Source organism: Mobula birostris, chromosome 14 (genome assembly GCF_030028105.1).
Source record: "Mobula birostris isolate sMobBir1 chromosome 14, sMobBir1.hap1, whole genome shotgun sequence".
In the NCBI taxonomy this organism is placed as follows: Eukaryota; Metazoa; Chordata; class Chondrichthyes; order Myliobatiformes; family Myliobatidae; genus Mobula; species Mobula birostris.
In genome coordinates this window covers 411,896-428,189 of record NC_092383.1, presented here as the reverse complement: position 1 = coordinate 428,189, position 16,294 = coordinate 411,896, and the positions used below count along the sequence as shown (strand labels likewise).

General features: G+C 42.4%; 1 protein-coding gene across 1 annotated transcript; it reads left to right on the top strand.

Annotated features, from left to right (window-relative positions):
* The first annotated feature begins 840 nt into the window (after positions 1-840).
* Positions 841-10,657, top strand: LOC140209427 (RNA guanine-N7 methyltransferase-activating subunit-like protein). Its single transcript, XM_072277674.1, has 3 exons — positions 841-914; positions 1,954-2,109; positions 8,145-10,657. Exons 1-3 carry the CDS (start codon positions 889-891, stop codon positions 8,305-8,307), a joined length of 345 nt encoding a protein of 114 aa, XP_072133775.1. The 5' UTR covers positions 841-888; the 3' UTR covers positions 8,308-10,657.
* Positions 10,658-16,294: the final 5,637 nt, after the last annotated feature.

Genomic DNA, 16,294 nt, shown 5'->3' with positions numbered 1-16,294 from the left:
GATATGGCTGTAGAGTCAGAGAGATGGCTATGGAGCAAAAAAAGGGTAGGTTGAGATTGTTTGGGAAGCTGTGTGCAAATAGACAAGGTGGTGAGGAAGGTGTTTGTCATGGTTTTGTTCAATGGTCAGTAAATTGAGTACAGGAGCTGGGGCATCATGTTACAGGTATGGAAGATGGTGTTTAGACAACACTCACAGAGTATTGTGAGAGTTTCTGGTTGTCCTGCGATAAGGACACCACATTTTTTACACAGAGGATGGTGGGTATATGGAATGAGCTGAACAACTACAAATTTAAAAATATATTTGAACTGTGACTTGAATAGGAAAACTTTTGAGGAACAGGCAAATGAGATGAGTTTAGGTCGACACTTCTGTCAGTATGGGTGTGAGTTGGGCCAAAAGGCCTGTTTCCACACTGTACACCTCTGTGACCCTCTAACTTCTACCAAGGCAGGGAGAAGCATTGGCCCCAACAGGTTTGAGGCGCCCCGTCAAAGCGGAACAGAGTGAAAACACAGGACCTGTGCTACACTTAAGACTAGCTGACGTTCCGAAACAGGATCAAGTCCTGCTCCACTGCTGAGCTGGGGACGGCATTGAAAGAGGGCCGATACTGAGGGAGCATTACACTGTGGGAAGGATAGTACTACGGGAGTGCCACAATGTGGGAGGAGTGGTACTAAGGGTCACATTGATGGAGGATCACACTGCAGGAAGGGTGGTAGTGAAGGAGGGTTACGCCGTGGCAGAGGTGGTTTTGAAGGAGAGTCACGCTGTGAAAAACGTCCGTCACCGTTCACGGGGTCACTATTCGGCGACACTCAGGGACCGGAAGTGCTGATTTTTGCGGATAGAGTTGTTCGCCGCACACGGAAGCGGAAATGGATGGTGGGAGCGAGGAGCGGCAGGAGGTGAGTAGTTTGGTGTGGAGAGGGTTGGGGTGCCGTGGTGAAGGGTCTGGGTGTGCATGATGGCTGGGGTAAGGGGAGAGAAAGAGAAGAAACTCTTTCTATCTCTGGGCTTCTCCTTGGCGCCGCCGCGGATCCACATCGGCCTCACTCAGCGTCTCGTTCACGGTTTTTCTGTGGCATTTGGTCGGGGATCGGAGCCCTCACGATTCTAATGTCGAGACTATGATCCGTTCCTTCAGAAACTCCTGTCAGTCCAAAATAAAGCCGTAAATTGTGGAAAATGACAGCAGATTAAGTTGCTTCTGTATTGAATGAAACTTCCGACATTTCAGTTTTGAGAACATTTACGTTTCTCTCTGCTTCAGTTGCCTCGTCGGAGTTCACGTTTCCATTGTTGACCCTCTCAGTTTACGGATGAACCCAGCAGGGTCTGCGCCTGTCTTTTGAGTCCTGCCACTTGCCTCCGCCCAGTTCTGGAAGAACAGCAACAATCCGGCTGCATCAGCCTGGACATAAGGGGGCCATTACTTTAACTTCTGATGTGTTTCAAAATACTGTAAAATTTCTCTGATCATAGTTGCTGCCTGACCTACTCCAGCATTTTGCGTGTTGCTCCAGCATAAGACATAAGCCATACGACCAAAATTAGGCCATTTGGCCCATCAAGTCTGCTCTGCCATTCCATCATAGTTGACTTATCTCCATGTCAACCCCATTCTCTGCCTTCTCTTCTTAACCTTTGATGCTATTTCTAATCAGGAATGGATTACTAAACTGTCAATCTGTGCTTTAAATACACACAATGACTTGGCCTCCACAGCCATCTGTGGCAATGAATTCCACAGATTCACCACTCTCTGGCTAAAAAATAAATGCCTCCTCATCTCCATTTTACATGGACATATCTCTATTCTGAGGCTGTTCCCTCTGGTCCGAGACTGCCCCACTATAGGAAACGTCCTCTCCAAATCCACTCTGTTAAGGCATCTGTGGTGCCTTGAGTTCCCTTTGTAAACTTTCAGTTACTTTCTGCCCTCAGAATGTGCAGTGAAGCAAAACTGGCTCCAGACTATGAGGAAATGTTTGCTCACCGGTTCACAGAGGCTGACACAGAGTACCAGGAAATGGTGAAGAGTGCGGCTGATCCACCACCCATTGTAGAGGACTGGATGAACCGGCCCGGTGGGAATCGCAGGTACTGAGATGGTGTGCTGACTGTTGTCAGAACAGTACCAGCAAGTAACAACTGTAGATTTATGTTCAGGCACTGGTAGATAGTTGGGTAATTACAAAGTGAATGCTAGAAGAAGACATAGATTTAACAGACCTAATACGGCATTTGGTCTTACAAATTTGGGCTGTCTTCTCAGGAGCGGCGGGGGCTAAAGGGAGAACTGCTAGAAGTTTATAAGATTGTGAGAGATATAGATCAGGTAGACAGCAGTATCTTTCTACCAGGGTTAATGAGAGGGTACAGTTCAAAGGAGATGTGGAAAGTAAGACAAGATTTTTGCGTTGTCATTAGCCATGGGTGGAGTAGCAGAGGATGGGATAGTTTTCAGAGAGCAGTAGGGATAAGCTAGAGGGCTTTGCAGTATTGGGGAGATTACAGAAGAGGATTTTAAGGGACATGAAGTCTGTTGAAAAGGAGGGATCAACATGGTTTTGTACAGGGAAATCCTGTCACAGATCCGATCATGTTTTTTGGAGGAGGGAAGTAAGCTGATGAATGCAGAGTGGTAGACATGGTTTACGTGGCTTCCAGCTTTTCACAAAGTCCTGCAATTTTGCTGGGAGACTACAGGGTGCACAATGGGCCGCGTACAGGTGGAGGGTGCACAGTGGGCCGTGTATGGGTAGAGTGTAAAAAATGTTACAATTGAACCCGCATCTACCACGTCCACTGGCAGCTCTTTCCACACTTGCAACATCCTCTGAGTGAAGAAGATGCCCCTCAGGTTCCTCTTAAATGTCATCTTTCACACTAGGTCACTCAGAACGTGCTTTCTTCTCACTTGCCATCAGGAAGAAGGTACAAGAGCCTCAGGACTTACACCACCAGGTTAAGAAACAATTATTACCCCACAACCATTAGGGTCTTGAACTAAAGGAGATATCGTCTTGGATCGTAAGACCCTGCAGCAGATAGGTCAGCTGAGAAGATCATCGGGGTCTCTCTTCCGGCTATTACAGACATTTACACCACACGTTGCACCTGCAAAGCTAACAGTATTGTGAAGAACCCCGTGCACCCCTCACACAAACTCTTCTCCCTCCTGCCATCTGGCAAAAGGTACCAAAGCATTCGGGCTGTCACGACCAGACTGTACAACAGTTCCTTCCCCCAAGCTATCAGACTCCTCAATACTTAAGAGTCTAGACTGACATCTACATCATTTGTTATTATATTGTAATTTGTCCTCTACTGTGCCTATTGTCTTGTTTAATAATTATTGTACTGCCCTACACTGTTTTGTGCACTTTACGTAGCCTTGTGCAGGTCTGTAGTCTAGTGCAGTTCTTATGTTTTACGTAGTCCAGTGTAGCCTTGTGCTGTCTCAGGTGTCTAGTGTAGTTTTGTGTTGTTTCATGTAACACCAGGGTCCTGGAGGAACGTTGTTTCATTTTTACTGTGTACTGTACCAGCAGCTTATGGTCGAAATGACAATAAACTTGACTTGATCTTGCCCCAACTTCATTTGCCCCATCATTGAAATGTTCCTACAACCATTGGACTCACTTTCAAGGACTCTTCATCTCATGTTCTCAATAAGATTTTTTTTTTCTTTTTGTATTTACACATTGTGATGTCTTCTGCATTCTGGTTAGGTAGTAGGTTAGAGGTAGGTAGTGCTGAGGAAGCAATGCGATTGCAGCAGGGCAGACAAATTGTAAGAATGGGCAAGAGTGGCCGATGGAATACCGTGTTGGGAAATATATGATAATGCATTTTGGTAAAAGGAACAATAGTGTGGACTGTTTTTTTAAATGGGGAGAAGATTCAAACATCAGAGATGCAGAGGGACTTAGGAGTCGTTGTGCAAGACTCCCAAAAGGTTAATTTACAGGTTGAGTCTGTGGTAAAGAAGGCAAATGCAATGTAGGCATTTATTTCAAGGGGAATAGAATATAAAAACAATGTGATAATGCTTAAGCTTTATAAGACATTAGTCAGGCTGCACTTGGAGTATTGTCAACAGTTTTGGGCCCCATATCTCAGAAAGGATGTGGTATCATTGGAGACAGTCCAGAGGAGGTTCACAAGGATGATTCTGGGAATGAAGAGGTTAACATATGAGGAGCGTTTGGCAGCTTTGGGCCTGTACTCACTGGAATTTAAAAGAATGTGGAGGGATCTCATTGAAACCTACGGAATGTTGAAAGGACTAGATAGGGTCGATGTGGAGAGGATGTTTCCTATGGTGGGGGGATCCAGAACTAGAGGGCACAGCCTCAAAATTGAGGGGCAACCTTTTAGAACAGAGGTAAGGAGAATTTTTTTTTAACAGAGTAGTGAATCTGTGGAACACACTGCCACAGATTGCGGTGGAGGCCAAGTTTGTGTGTATGTTTAAGGTGGAAGTTGATCGTTTCCTGATCGGTCAGGGCATCAAAGAATATGGTGAGAAGGCAGGTGTATGGGGTTGAGTGGGATCCGGGATCAGCCATGATGGAATGGTGGAGCAGACTCGTTGGGCATAATGGCCTAATTCTGCTTCTGTGTCTTATGGTGTTATAGTTGAACGCCTGAGTTGGTACAGTCTTTTATTAATTCTGTCATAGTTATTATTTTATAGATTTATTGAATATACCTGCAAGAAAATCAATCTCCAGTTGGTAATGGTGACATATATTTACCTTGAACCTATGACCTCTAGTTCTAATCTCATCCAACCTCAGTGGAAAAAGTCTGCATGCATTCATAAGAACATAAGAAATAGGAGCAGGAGTAGCCATCTGGCCCATCGAGCCTGCTCCGCCCTTCAATAAGATCATGGCTGATCTGGCCATGGACTCATTTCCACCTACCTGCCTTTTCCCCATAACCCTTAATTCCCCTACTATGCAAAAATCTATCCAACCTTGTCTTAAATATATTTACTGATGTAGCCTCCACTGCTTCATGGGGCAGAGAATTCCACAGATTCACCACTCTCTGGGAAAAGCAGTTCCTCCTCATCTCCATCCTAAATCTACTCCCCTGAATCTTGAGGCTAGTTCCTCTAGTTCTATTCTCACTTACCAGTGGAAACAACTTTACTGCCTCTATCTTATAATCTTATATATTTCTATAAGATCTCTCATTCTTCTGAATTCCAGCGAGTACATCCCAGGCAACTCAATCTCTCATAGTCTAACCTCTTCATTTCTGGAATCAACCTGGTGAACCTTCTCTGCACCACCTGCAAAGCTAGTATATCCTCCTTCAAGTAAGGAGACCAGAACTGCACACAGTACTCCAGGTGTGGCCTCACCGGCACCCTGTATAGTTGCAGCATAACCTCTCTGCTCTTAAATTCAATCCCTCTCGCAATGAAGGCCAACATTCCATTAGCACACAATACTCCAAATTCACCCTCACCAACATTTTTTACATCTTCAAAATAACATCCCAAGTCCTGTAATCAATACTTTGATTTATGAAGGCCAATGTGCCACTTTCAATGAATTATGGTTCTATATTCCCAGGTTCCTCTGTTCTACCGCACTCTTCAGTGCCTGATCACTCACTGTGTAGGTGCTATGCTGGTTTGTCCTCCCAAAGTGCAAATCCTCATATTTGTTTACATTAAATTCCATCTATCATTTTTCCAGCTGGTTCAGATCCCACTGCAAGCATTGATAGCCTTTCTTGCTGTCCACTCCACCCCCAACCTTGGTGTCATCCATACATTTGCTGATCCAGTTTACCACATCTCGTCTAACGTCGATGATAAACAGCAATGGACCAAGCAAGCAGGTTTGCCTGTGGCATACCTCTGGTCACATGCCTTTAGTCGGAGAGACAACCATCTGCTATCACTCTGTCTACTCCTACTGAGCCCATGCTGATTCCAATTTACTATTGTATCCTGAACGTCAAGTTAACCTTGTCCACCAGCCTCTCATGTGGGGCTTTATCAAAGGTCTTGCTAACTAATGTCCTTCATTAACCTTCCTCATAACCTCCTTAAGAAACTCTGTAAGATTGGTTAGACATGACTTACCATGCACAAAGCCATGTTAACAACCCTAATCAAGCCCTCCTCTTCGGTAATTCAGATATGATCCATGTCTACACTTACTTCTGTTCTTCAGACTGTCTGTCTCCCAGTAAATACAGATGCAACAAAAAAAAAACATTTAAGATCTCCCCAACTCCTTGAGATCCGTCCATAAATGACAACACCAATCTTCAAGAAGACCAGGTTTGTCCCTTGCTATCCTTTTGGTCTTCGTATATCTCTAGGAGTCCTTGGGATTCTTTTTCACCTTGTCTGCCAGAGAATCCTCAAGTCCTGATTTCTCTCCTGTCTTGCATTTCTTATATTCAAGTTCCTCATTTGCTCCATACTGCTTATACCTGACGTGTACCTCCTTCTGCTTAACCACAGCCTCAATATCTCCTGAAAACCAGGCATCCTCAAACCTGTTAGCCTTGCCTTTTGCTTTAACAGCAACATACGAATTTGGTGCTCTCAATAGTTCACTTTTGAAGGTCTTCCATTAACCCAGCACTGTTTAACTGGAAGCCTGTTCCGATCTATGTCTGCCAGATCCCTTCTGGTTCCATCAAAATTGGCCTTTCTGCAATTTAGAATATCAAGCCAAGGTTCAATTCTATCCTCCATAATTATTTTGAAACTACTGGAATTATAATCACTAGATTCAAAGTGTTCCTTTACACACACTCTGTCACCTGCCCTGTCTCATTCTCATTCTCTAAGTGGAGACCCAGGATATTGCTCTCTTTAGTTGGGACCTCTACATCTTGTAAGAAAATTTCCCTCAACACATTTGACAAACTATCCCATCAGGTCCTTTTACAGTATGGGAGTCTCAGTCAATCACCTACAATCAAACATTTTTTTTCTTACAACTGTCTGCTATCTCTCTACAAATTTGCTGCACTAAATCTCACTGACAATTGGGTGGTATATAATATAATCCCATTAATGTGATTATCCCTTTCTTACTCCTCATTCCACCCATACAATAAGCTCTCTGGTCTGAGCAACTGATATGACATTTTCCCTGACTAGTAGTAATGCCACCCCTCCCTCTTCAATCCCTCCCACTCTATCACGTCTAAAACAACACCAGAATCCCAGAATATTGAGCTGCCAATCCTGCACTCCTGCAACCAAGTCGTAGTAATGGCTGCAATATCACAATTCCATCTGCTGATCCATGCCCTGAGTTTATCTGTCCTTACTTACAACACTCTTTCCATTGAAATAGACTAAACTCAAAACATTATTCCCACCAAGCTCTACCTTTTGGTTCCTATTTTTGCATGTAGGCTTAACACCATCCTTCAAAGCTGATCTACCCCTCTGGTTCCCAACTCGGAGCAGAACTAACAAACTTTCTGCAAGGATATTGGTTTCGCTCCAGTTTAAGTGCAAGCCATCCAGTTTATACAGGTCCCTTCTTCCCTGGAAGAGAGCCCAATGATCCAGAGAGCTGAAGCCCTCCCTCCTGCACTTACTCAGTTCTGAAGTGCACTTTTTTTAAAGGATGGTGGATGTATGGAATGAACTGCCAGAGGAGGTGATAGAGGTAGATACAACGGCAATATTTAAAAGGCATTTGAACAGGTACACAGATAAGAAAGACGTAGAGTGGAGGTTCCCAATCTTTTTTCTGCCATGGATCAATACCATTAAGCAAGGAGTTGGTGGACTGCAGGTTGGGAATCCCTGGTGTAGCGGGATACAGATCTAAGAAGGCAAAAGGATTAGTTTACGTGTATCACAGTTGGCATGGATGAGTTGTGTTGAAGGGCCTTTTTCTGTGCTGCGTGACTGAATGCCACATTGAACACTGAATGCAGTACATGCGATAAAAGGCATGCAGTAAATCACTGCTTCACTTGGAAAGACAGTTTGGGTCACCAGGTGCTGGGAAGGGAAGAGGGGAAAGGATGAGTTTACCATCAATGCAGTTGTAAAGGAATGTCTGCAATTTACACCTCCAGGTGAGGGAAATCAGACACATTGCCTGAGGATTCTTTGCCTTAATTTTTAGGTCACAAGACTATAGATCCTACCGAGGACGCAGTGACAATCGCAGCTGGTCAGTTAATCAACCGTGGCAGGGCAGAAATCGCAGCTACAATCGATCTGGGTCTCATGAATCATACAGCCAAGGGACCAATTCACACTGGCAGTCAAATCACCATCGTTACTGACTTTGATTCATGACTGAATCTGCCATTGTAACTAACAACATGGATTGTAACAGCTTAATTTTACAAAATTCCTTTTCAGCTTTATCGCCATGTGTGGATGGCTATTTAGAGAAAGTTAACAGTTTGTGTGGGATAACATTGGTAATACTTTCTGGCATGGTCAAAAGTATGGTATTCCGTTCTGTAAAACATTGAATGCTTTTACTGGACAGATGTTGATTGCAGAATGAATCACTCCCTTCCCCAGCCACGAAACTTTGATCACAGAACAGCTTCCCCCACTTGCTCCCCTGCAGCCAGCATTCTGCTGGCCTCCTGTCTGAGGGCAATTATGCTGCAGGTCCTTGGGCAACAGCTTGACTTCTCTGCTTGGCTGCTTATTGGGGCAGCTCATCTGGATTTAGAATATAGTCAGTGGTGATTTCCACATCCCTCACTAGGGATCCAGGCAAAAGACTCTCAGCTCCCCGTGGACTATTGACAGCCTGAGATCCAATTATACAATAAAAGAGAAAATGAAGCAGAGTGTTAAATGACGCAAGAGCTGAGTCCTGCAGAGAATGTATGATGGAGTCTGATGCAGTCTGTAATGTGACTCAAGAATTATGGTTGACACCTAACAACTACAGGTTCCTTACTTACACAAAAAGATATTTAGTTGTTTTTAAATGCTTCTTCCCATTGGTTGTCAGTTTTGTTTAGATTATTGTTCGTTTTAGCACAGAGAGAGTGCAGGAGCTGGCAGTGCTGAGCTTTGCCCCTGGCTGGTGGCTCTGATCAAGAGTGCAAGTATACATCCAAATGATGCACCTGAAACAAATGGACAGCATGTCACAAGATATTCATCAAGGAGAGGAAGATTTTCACTTCCCATCTGAATGTTGGCAGTTTAACGTGGAATGAGTATTCTTCTTTGACTGTGAAGGCGGTAATCCATCAGGTGTTCATTACTAGAGAGCCCTCTACTTTAAGGTGTCTTCTGTTGGAATTACTATGAACCATTCTCCTTTGCATTTTCCTTGTCTCACCTAATGTTCAGAAGCTGGTATTGCCACTCTCCCAGCAACAGGGATTCGAAGAAGATGTAAATTGAAAAAATGTGTGCAATTTGTTAAATGTCTTTTAAAGTTATCTGTATGTTAGGTTAATGTTTGTTTTTCTATGTTTTTCTTCCTTGAGTTCAAAAGACTTCCCTGCCATTTTCTCCTGAGAACATAAGTTCTGTGATCACCAGGAATCAAATAGCAAACTGCTGGAGGAACTCAGCAGGTCGAACAGTGTCTGTGGAGAGGAATTGCCAACATCTTAGGTCCAGATCCTGATGTAAAATCTCACCCTGAATCATCTACCCACCCCCACAGATGCTGAGTCCCTGCAGTAGTTTACATCTGCAGTCTTTGGGTTCACCAGGTGTTATGAGGAAGCAGGTTCACAGGTTTGGTAAGTGAGACAAGATATTGATTACAAATAAGCATATTAACCATTTATTTACAGACAAACAGTAAAACATTCAACCAAACATCTAAACCACCTTAACTTACAAAAACTAGTTACTAAACATTCAGTAACACTTCAAACTCAACAGGTACCTCAGTAAGTCTCCCCAGGTTACACAAGTACAAGACTAAAGATTCGACAACAGATATTTAGCTAAGAATGTGCGTGGGCCCTCCTATATCTGCAGCATACTTTCCCAATGGTTCTTCAGCAGTGGTTGTGACCTCAGCCTGAAGAGGAGTCCCTGGAGACAAAGGAAAAGCCAGCAAGTCTCTCCCACGTGCTATTCTTACACCCCTGAGGCCCCTGGAACCGGACACCCGTGCCGTGGTGGGCAAGGTAACCAATGGGAAAGAGTTGCTGCATCCTTTGACTGCATCCATGGACAACCAAAATGGCAGAAGCAGCTTTTGACCAACAAGTAAAGTAACCAATCATATTACACTAGGGATGTTGTGAGTGAAGTTCAAAGGCTGCATTACCAATGTAACTTTTAGCTAATAAGTTTATGTTTTATGGTTAAATCACCTTTAGCATTGGCAAGTTCACCTGGACTGTCCCATTGTGAAGTAACATTGAACTTTATTTTGTATGGCTCCATGTTAACTGCCTTCCTTCCCCAGCTGTCCATTACTGATTCCTGGGTAAGCCCCATCTACAAACACAGTGGAGATAAACTTCAAACAGCCCACAGTCAGGCCATCCAGAGCTGAATGCTCAGTATCATCCCAGCTGGGGCAGTGATTGACATGGACACTGGAAAACTAGTTTACACTGAATATGGTTGTAATATCTTATTTTTGTACACTTCGATCTTTCAAATAACAAATAAAAGAAAACATTCCTGAAAGTACCTTTAATTCTTGATGCTGGCTGATAATATTCACTATGTGGCTACATAATTTAGAATAATCACGCTTTGTTAATGAAGCCAGGTTCACAATAATGAGTTCTGTGTAAATTGGAGAATATTTACCTGAGGAATGCTTCGAGCCTGAGAACAGTGGGTGAAAAATTCCTCAGTCAAAGAAAATAATATTCTGTACTTTACAACTGGTGAAGAATTCTTCATCTGTGGTTACTGTGATAGTTTGGAGAAAATACAGCCAAATTGCTATAATAAACTACCAGATATTCTCATTCCTTTAGCTTTCACAATGTCAGAATGTCAGTATACCACCTTTGACACTGTTCGATTGTAGATCACATTAGTGTGTTTAAGATTGGACTTTGAATTGCTTTAAGGTGAGATTGCTAACAGGTGAGTGAAATTTAAAATATTAAGCTTTACATCGTACCATCGGATCAAGCTTGTTTCAGATGGGAATGCTTTTGGTTTAAAACAGATACGGTGCCTATAAAAAGTACCCCCCCCCCCCGGAAGGTTTCATGTGTTATTTTACAGCATTGAATCACAGTGGATTTAATTTGGCTTTTTAAACACTGATCAACAGAAAAAGACTTTCATGTCAAAAAGAAACAAGATCTCTACAAAGTGATTTGAATTAATTATAAATATAAAACACAAAATAATTGATTGCATAAGTATTCACCCCCTTCAAGTCAGTATTTAGTAGATGCACTTTTGGCAGCAATTACGGCCTTGGGTCTGTGTGGATAGGTCTATCAGCTTTGTACATCTGGGCATTCCCCATTTTTCCCCATTTACAGAACTGCTCAAGCTCTGTCAGATTGCGTGAGGATCGTGAGTGAACAGCCCTTTTCTAGTCAGCTGCAAATTCTCAATTGGATTCCGGTCTGGACTCCAACTTGGCCACTGCAAGACATTAACTTTGTTGTTTTTAAGCCATTCATGTGTAGCTTTGGCTTTATGCTTGGGGTCATTGTTTTGCTGGAAAACAGATTTCTCCCAAGTCACAGTTCTCTTGCAGACTGCATCAGGTTTCCCTGCAGGATTTCCCTGTATTTTGCTGCATTCATTTTACCCTCTTTCTTCACAAGTCTTCCAGGGCCTGCTGCAGTGAAACATCCCTGTGGCATGATGCATACACCACCATGCTCCGTCGTCGGGATGGTGTATTTTCTGTGATGTACAGTGTTTGGCTTACGCTAAACATAGCATTTAGTCTGATTGCCAAAAGCTCAATTTTGGTTGCATCAGATCATAGAATGTTCCTTCAGTTGACTTCAGAGTCTCCCATATGCCTTCTAGCAAACTCTAGCCAAGATTTCATGTGAGTGTTTTTCAACAGTGGCTTTTTCTTTGCCACTCTCCTGTAAAGTTGTGTCTGGTGAAGCAACCAAGCAACTGTTACTGCCTGTGCAGTCTTTCCCATCTCAGCCACTGAAAGTTGTAACTCCTCCAGAATTGTCATAGGTCTCTTGGGAGCCTCCCTCACTGGTCCCCTTGCACGGTCACTCAGTTTTTGAGGATGGCCTGTCCTAGGCAGGTTTACAGCTGTGCTACATTCTTTCCATTTCTTGATGATTGACTTAACTGTACTCCAAGGGATATTCAGTGACTTGGAAGTTTTTTGTATCCATCTCCTGACTTGTGCTTTTCAATACCCTTTTCATGGAGTTGCTTAGAGTTCTTTTTCTTCACGGTGTAGTTTTTGCCAGGATACTGACTCACCAGCAGTTTGATCTTCCAGATACAGGTATATTTTTACAAAATTTAATTGAACACCTTGACTGCACACAGGTGATCTCTGTTGAACTAATTATGTGACTCCTAAAACTATTTGACTGCACAGTGATGATTTGGTGTGTCATATTAAAAGGGTGAATTCTTAAGGAACTTTTTTGTTTTTTATATTTGTAATAAATTTAGATCACTTTGTAGAGATCTGATTTCACTTTGACACAAAAGAGTCTCTTTCTGTTGATCAATGTCAAAAAAGCCAAATCCACTGTGATTCAATGTTGTAAAACAATAAAATAAAAACTTCCGGGAGAGAGTCAATACTTTTTATAGACACAGTACCTGCCTGACCTTCCAATACCATGTGTAACCTTGGATGTTAGGTTCCCAGCTATAATCATCCTTCAGCCTTGATTCAGTGATGCCTACAACATCATACATGCCAATCTGTAACTGCTACAAGTTCACCTACCTTATTTCTTATACCACGTGTATTTAAATATAACACCAGTCCTGTACTGTATTCACTCTTTTTGATTCTGTCTGCCTTTCCCATGCTACTCATTCTACTGACTGCAATTTGCAGGCAGCAATCATCACTTGCCGAATCATCACTTGCCGAATCATCACTTTCCTTGCTAGAAGTTTCACTACACATTATCTTTGTAAACCAACTAACTCATCCTCAGCATTGTCACTCTGGTTCCCATCCCCCCCGCCAAATTAGTTTAAACCCTCCCAAACCTGCCTGCAAGGATATCGGACCCCTCAGTTTTAGGTGTAACCTGTCCTTTTTGTACAAGTCATACCTTCTCCAGAAGAGATTCTAATGATCCATAAATCTGAATCCTACACCTTGCACCAGTTCCTCAGCTACACATTCACCTGCCAGATCCCCCTCTTCTTACCCTCACTGGCATCTGGCACAGGCAGCAATCCAGAGATTACTGCCCTGGATCCTGTTTTTCAGCTTTCTTTTTAGCTCCCCAAAACCTCTCTTCAGGACCTTACCTTGTCTACTTATGTCAGTGGTGCCAAAATGCAGCAAGACTTCTGGCTGTTCACCCTCAATCTTGAGAATTCCATGGACCCATCAGAGACATCCCTGACCCTGGCACCAGAGAAGCAACATGCCATCTGGGTGTCTTTATCATGCCCACAGAATCTTGTCTCTGCTCCTCTGACTATGGAATCTCCTATCAGCACTGCAGGTCTCTTCAGCTCTCTGCTCTTCTGAGCCACAGCACCAGACTCAATGGCAGAGATCCAGTCACTGTGGCTCCCAAGTAGGTTGTCCTTCTCAACAGTGTCTAAAGTTGTATACTTATTATTGAGGGGAAATGGACTGGTTGTGCATATGCGTTCCTTCTGATAGTCACCCAGTTATCTGTCTCCTGTGATGTTGGGGTGACTGCCTCCCTGTAACTCCTATCTATCATTCTTCCATATGAGTTGAAAGTCATCGAGCTGCAGTTCCAGTTTCTTATACGTTCTCACAGGAGCTGCTGCTTGGTGGACCTGGTGTAGATGTGTTTATCTGGTAAATAAGAACAGAAAGTTACCAGCCCAAGCCTGATGAGCCAAAGCCAGTCTAAACACTGGTACACTCAGAAAAATGGCTGCTCTGCTTGCATTTGCTGTATTCTTATCAACTTTTTCTAATTAATCTCTCTCGATTGGTTGCTGCCCAACTCAGTGAAACTGCTGCCAAGCTTTGCCTTTTAAATCTTGATTGCTTCTACAGTGTTCAGGCACATCTCCAGTCCAGGGGCAATGCCTTTGAAGATGAGTTATCTTTCCACGCTACTGCCTTTGTAGTGCAGACACACGAAGCTAAGCAGAGAGTTAAACACCTTCTCAAAAATCACCCGAGATGGAAGCTTCCCTCACGGTTTTTAATGAGATCTTACTCATGAAACTGCAGAAAGTTAAGTAAGATACATATTAAATTCAATGCAGAATTATCACCCGCCTGAATATGCTATTGATTATTCTTGGAATCTGTGTTAATGAAGCTAATACATGCAACACTCTATAACTATGATGTGTAAGTGGAGTACACTGTGGTACAACAATATCTTAATAACAATAAATGATAAACATAATATCCTTCAATATATATCTACTAAATGTTTACCAATATTATCAAAAACTGAAGACTTACAGATAATGCTGTTCATGGGCAAGTGAAGAGGATGGAGATGTCTTTCCACTGTGTGCTTTAAATCAAATCAAAAAATCTGCATGAAATGATATAAAAGCAGCTTGTATACAAAAATGAAAATTCATTCAAACAAACTCAATACAAAACAAACTGTGCCTCTAAGAGGTCAGAACATTGTTAGCACCACAATGTGTTCCAGGCACCTGCTACTCCATGTTAAAAAAAAATGCCTCACAAATCTTTAAATTTTCTCCCTGTCATCTTAAACTACAGTATTTGACATTTCTACCCTGATCAACTTTCTACGCTGTTTCTGCCTCCATTAATGGAACAATCAATGTTTTTCATCCTGAAACTGTGGAATGGTTAATGGCTCTGCAGAGATATTTACAAACATAATTCTTCCTGCCAAAATGAATAACTTTGTATTTCTCATTATTTGTTTCTTTACTAAATTTATTTTAAGTACATTGTCACAACACCTGAAACTCCATCTGTCAGTTGCTGAATGAATACAAGATTCATTCAGAGACAGCCAGCGCAGAAGTGAAGGGCCAATAGTCTGAGTAGGGCCTATTTGAAGCAGGGTGGTCTTCCTTTGCCCTGATCCCTGAAGATGAAAGGATTAATATCAGTTATAGCTGGTTCATTAACATCAAATAATGGCTGTATCTCCAGCCCAGCTATTGACTTCAGCAGAGAAAGCGCTCTTCCCATTCCTTCCATTCTCTAGGTTCTGCAAATGCTGTGGAGGGTGTCAATTCAGGGAGGTTCATGCAGTGGGGTGGGGGTTAGTTAGATGTTAATCACTGGCAAACCCAAATACTGTAAACTGAAAGGTTCTGGAGTCCCCTTGATACCAGAAAAAGAACTAAATATTACAGGGGAAAGAAAGAATTTTAAAAGCTACACCTTTTCAATTAGAGACGACCCCAGGACTTGGGAGACAATAGGGCCGCTGTTTCTATGTGTATCTCAGTGAACTGAAGCCAGGAATACTGAAGAACTGTGGCAACAAACCACAACACAGTTTTGCATTAATCAAAGTTATTCTTAATCAGCTTTGCTAAACTGAATTTAGCTGAGCCCTTTGATTGTATATGAATCCCAAAGCTCTTTAACTAAAGGGGAAACTATTTAACGTTCTATGAGTAACAATATGGAACCTGTATTGTACCAGAATGCTTTGTTACAACATTATGCCAATAGACCCTGAGTATATGACAAACTGCAGAAAGACAAGTGGATTTGGTTACTAGAAAAATGCCAAGTACATTAATTAAGCAGACAAACAGAATGCATCCTGTTCTTGAACTATGATCACACTTGTGTATAAAGGAGTGACTATGCTGTCTGTTTTTTGAAACTATCACAGGCTCTTGTGCAATGCTATTCTTCCCTTGCAGCAAATAAAATAAATATGCTTATTACTGATCCACTCTGAGTTAATTGTCGTTTGTAATGGGATGTAGCAAAAAGGTGTTCAACATTTGTAAACTGAACTTGGCTGAGCCCTTTGAGTGTATGTGAATCCCAAAGCTATTTAACTAAAGGGGAAACACTGTTTAATTTTCTATGATGCAATGAGCTAAAGACCAGAATAACTTTATCAGTTTCAAAGGCCATGTGTTGGCAGGCAGCATTGACAGTGAATGGCACTGGGTGACAGATTAATCATTAAATGGAGAGATCAGTGCATTGAATTGTTAACTAGTAATTAG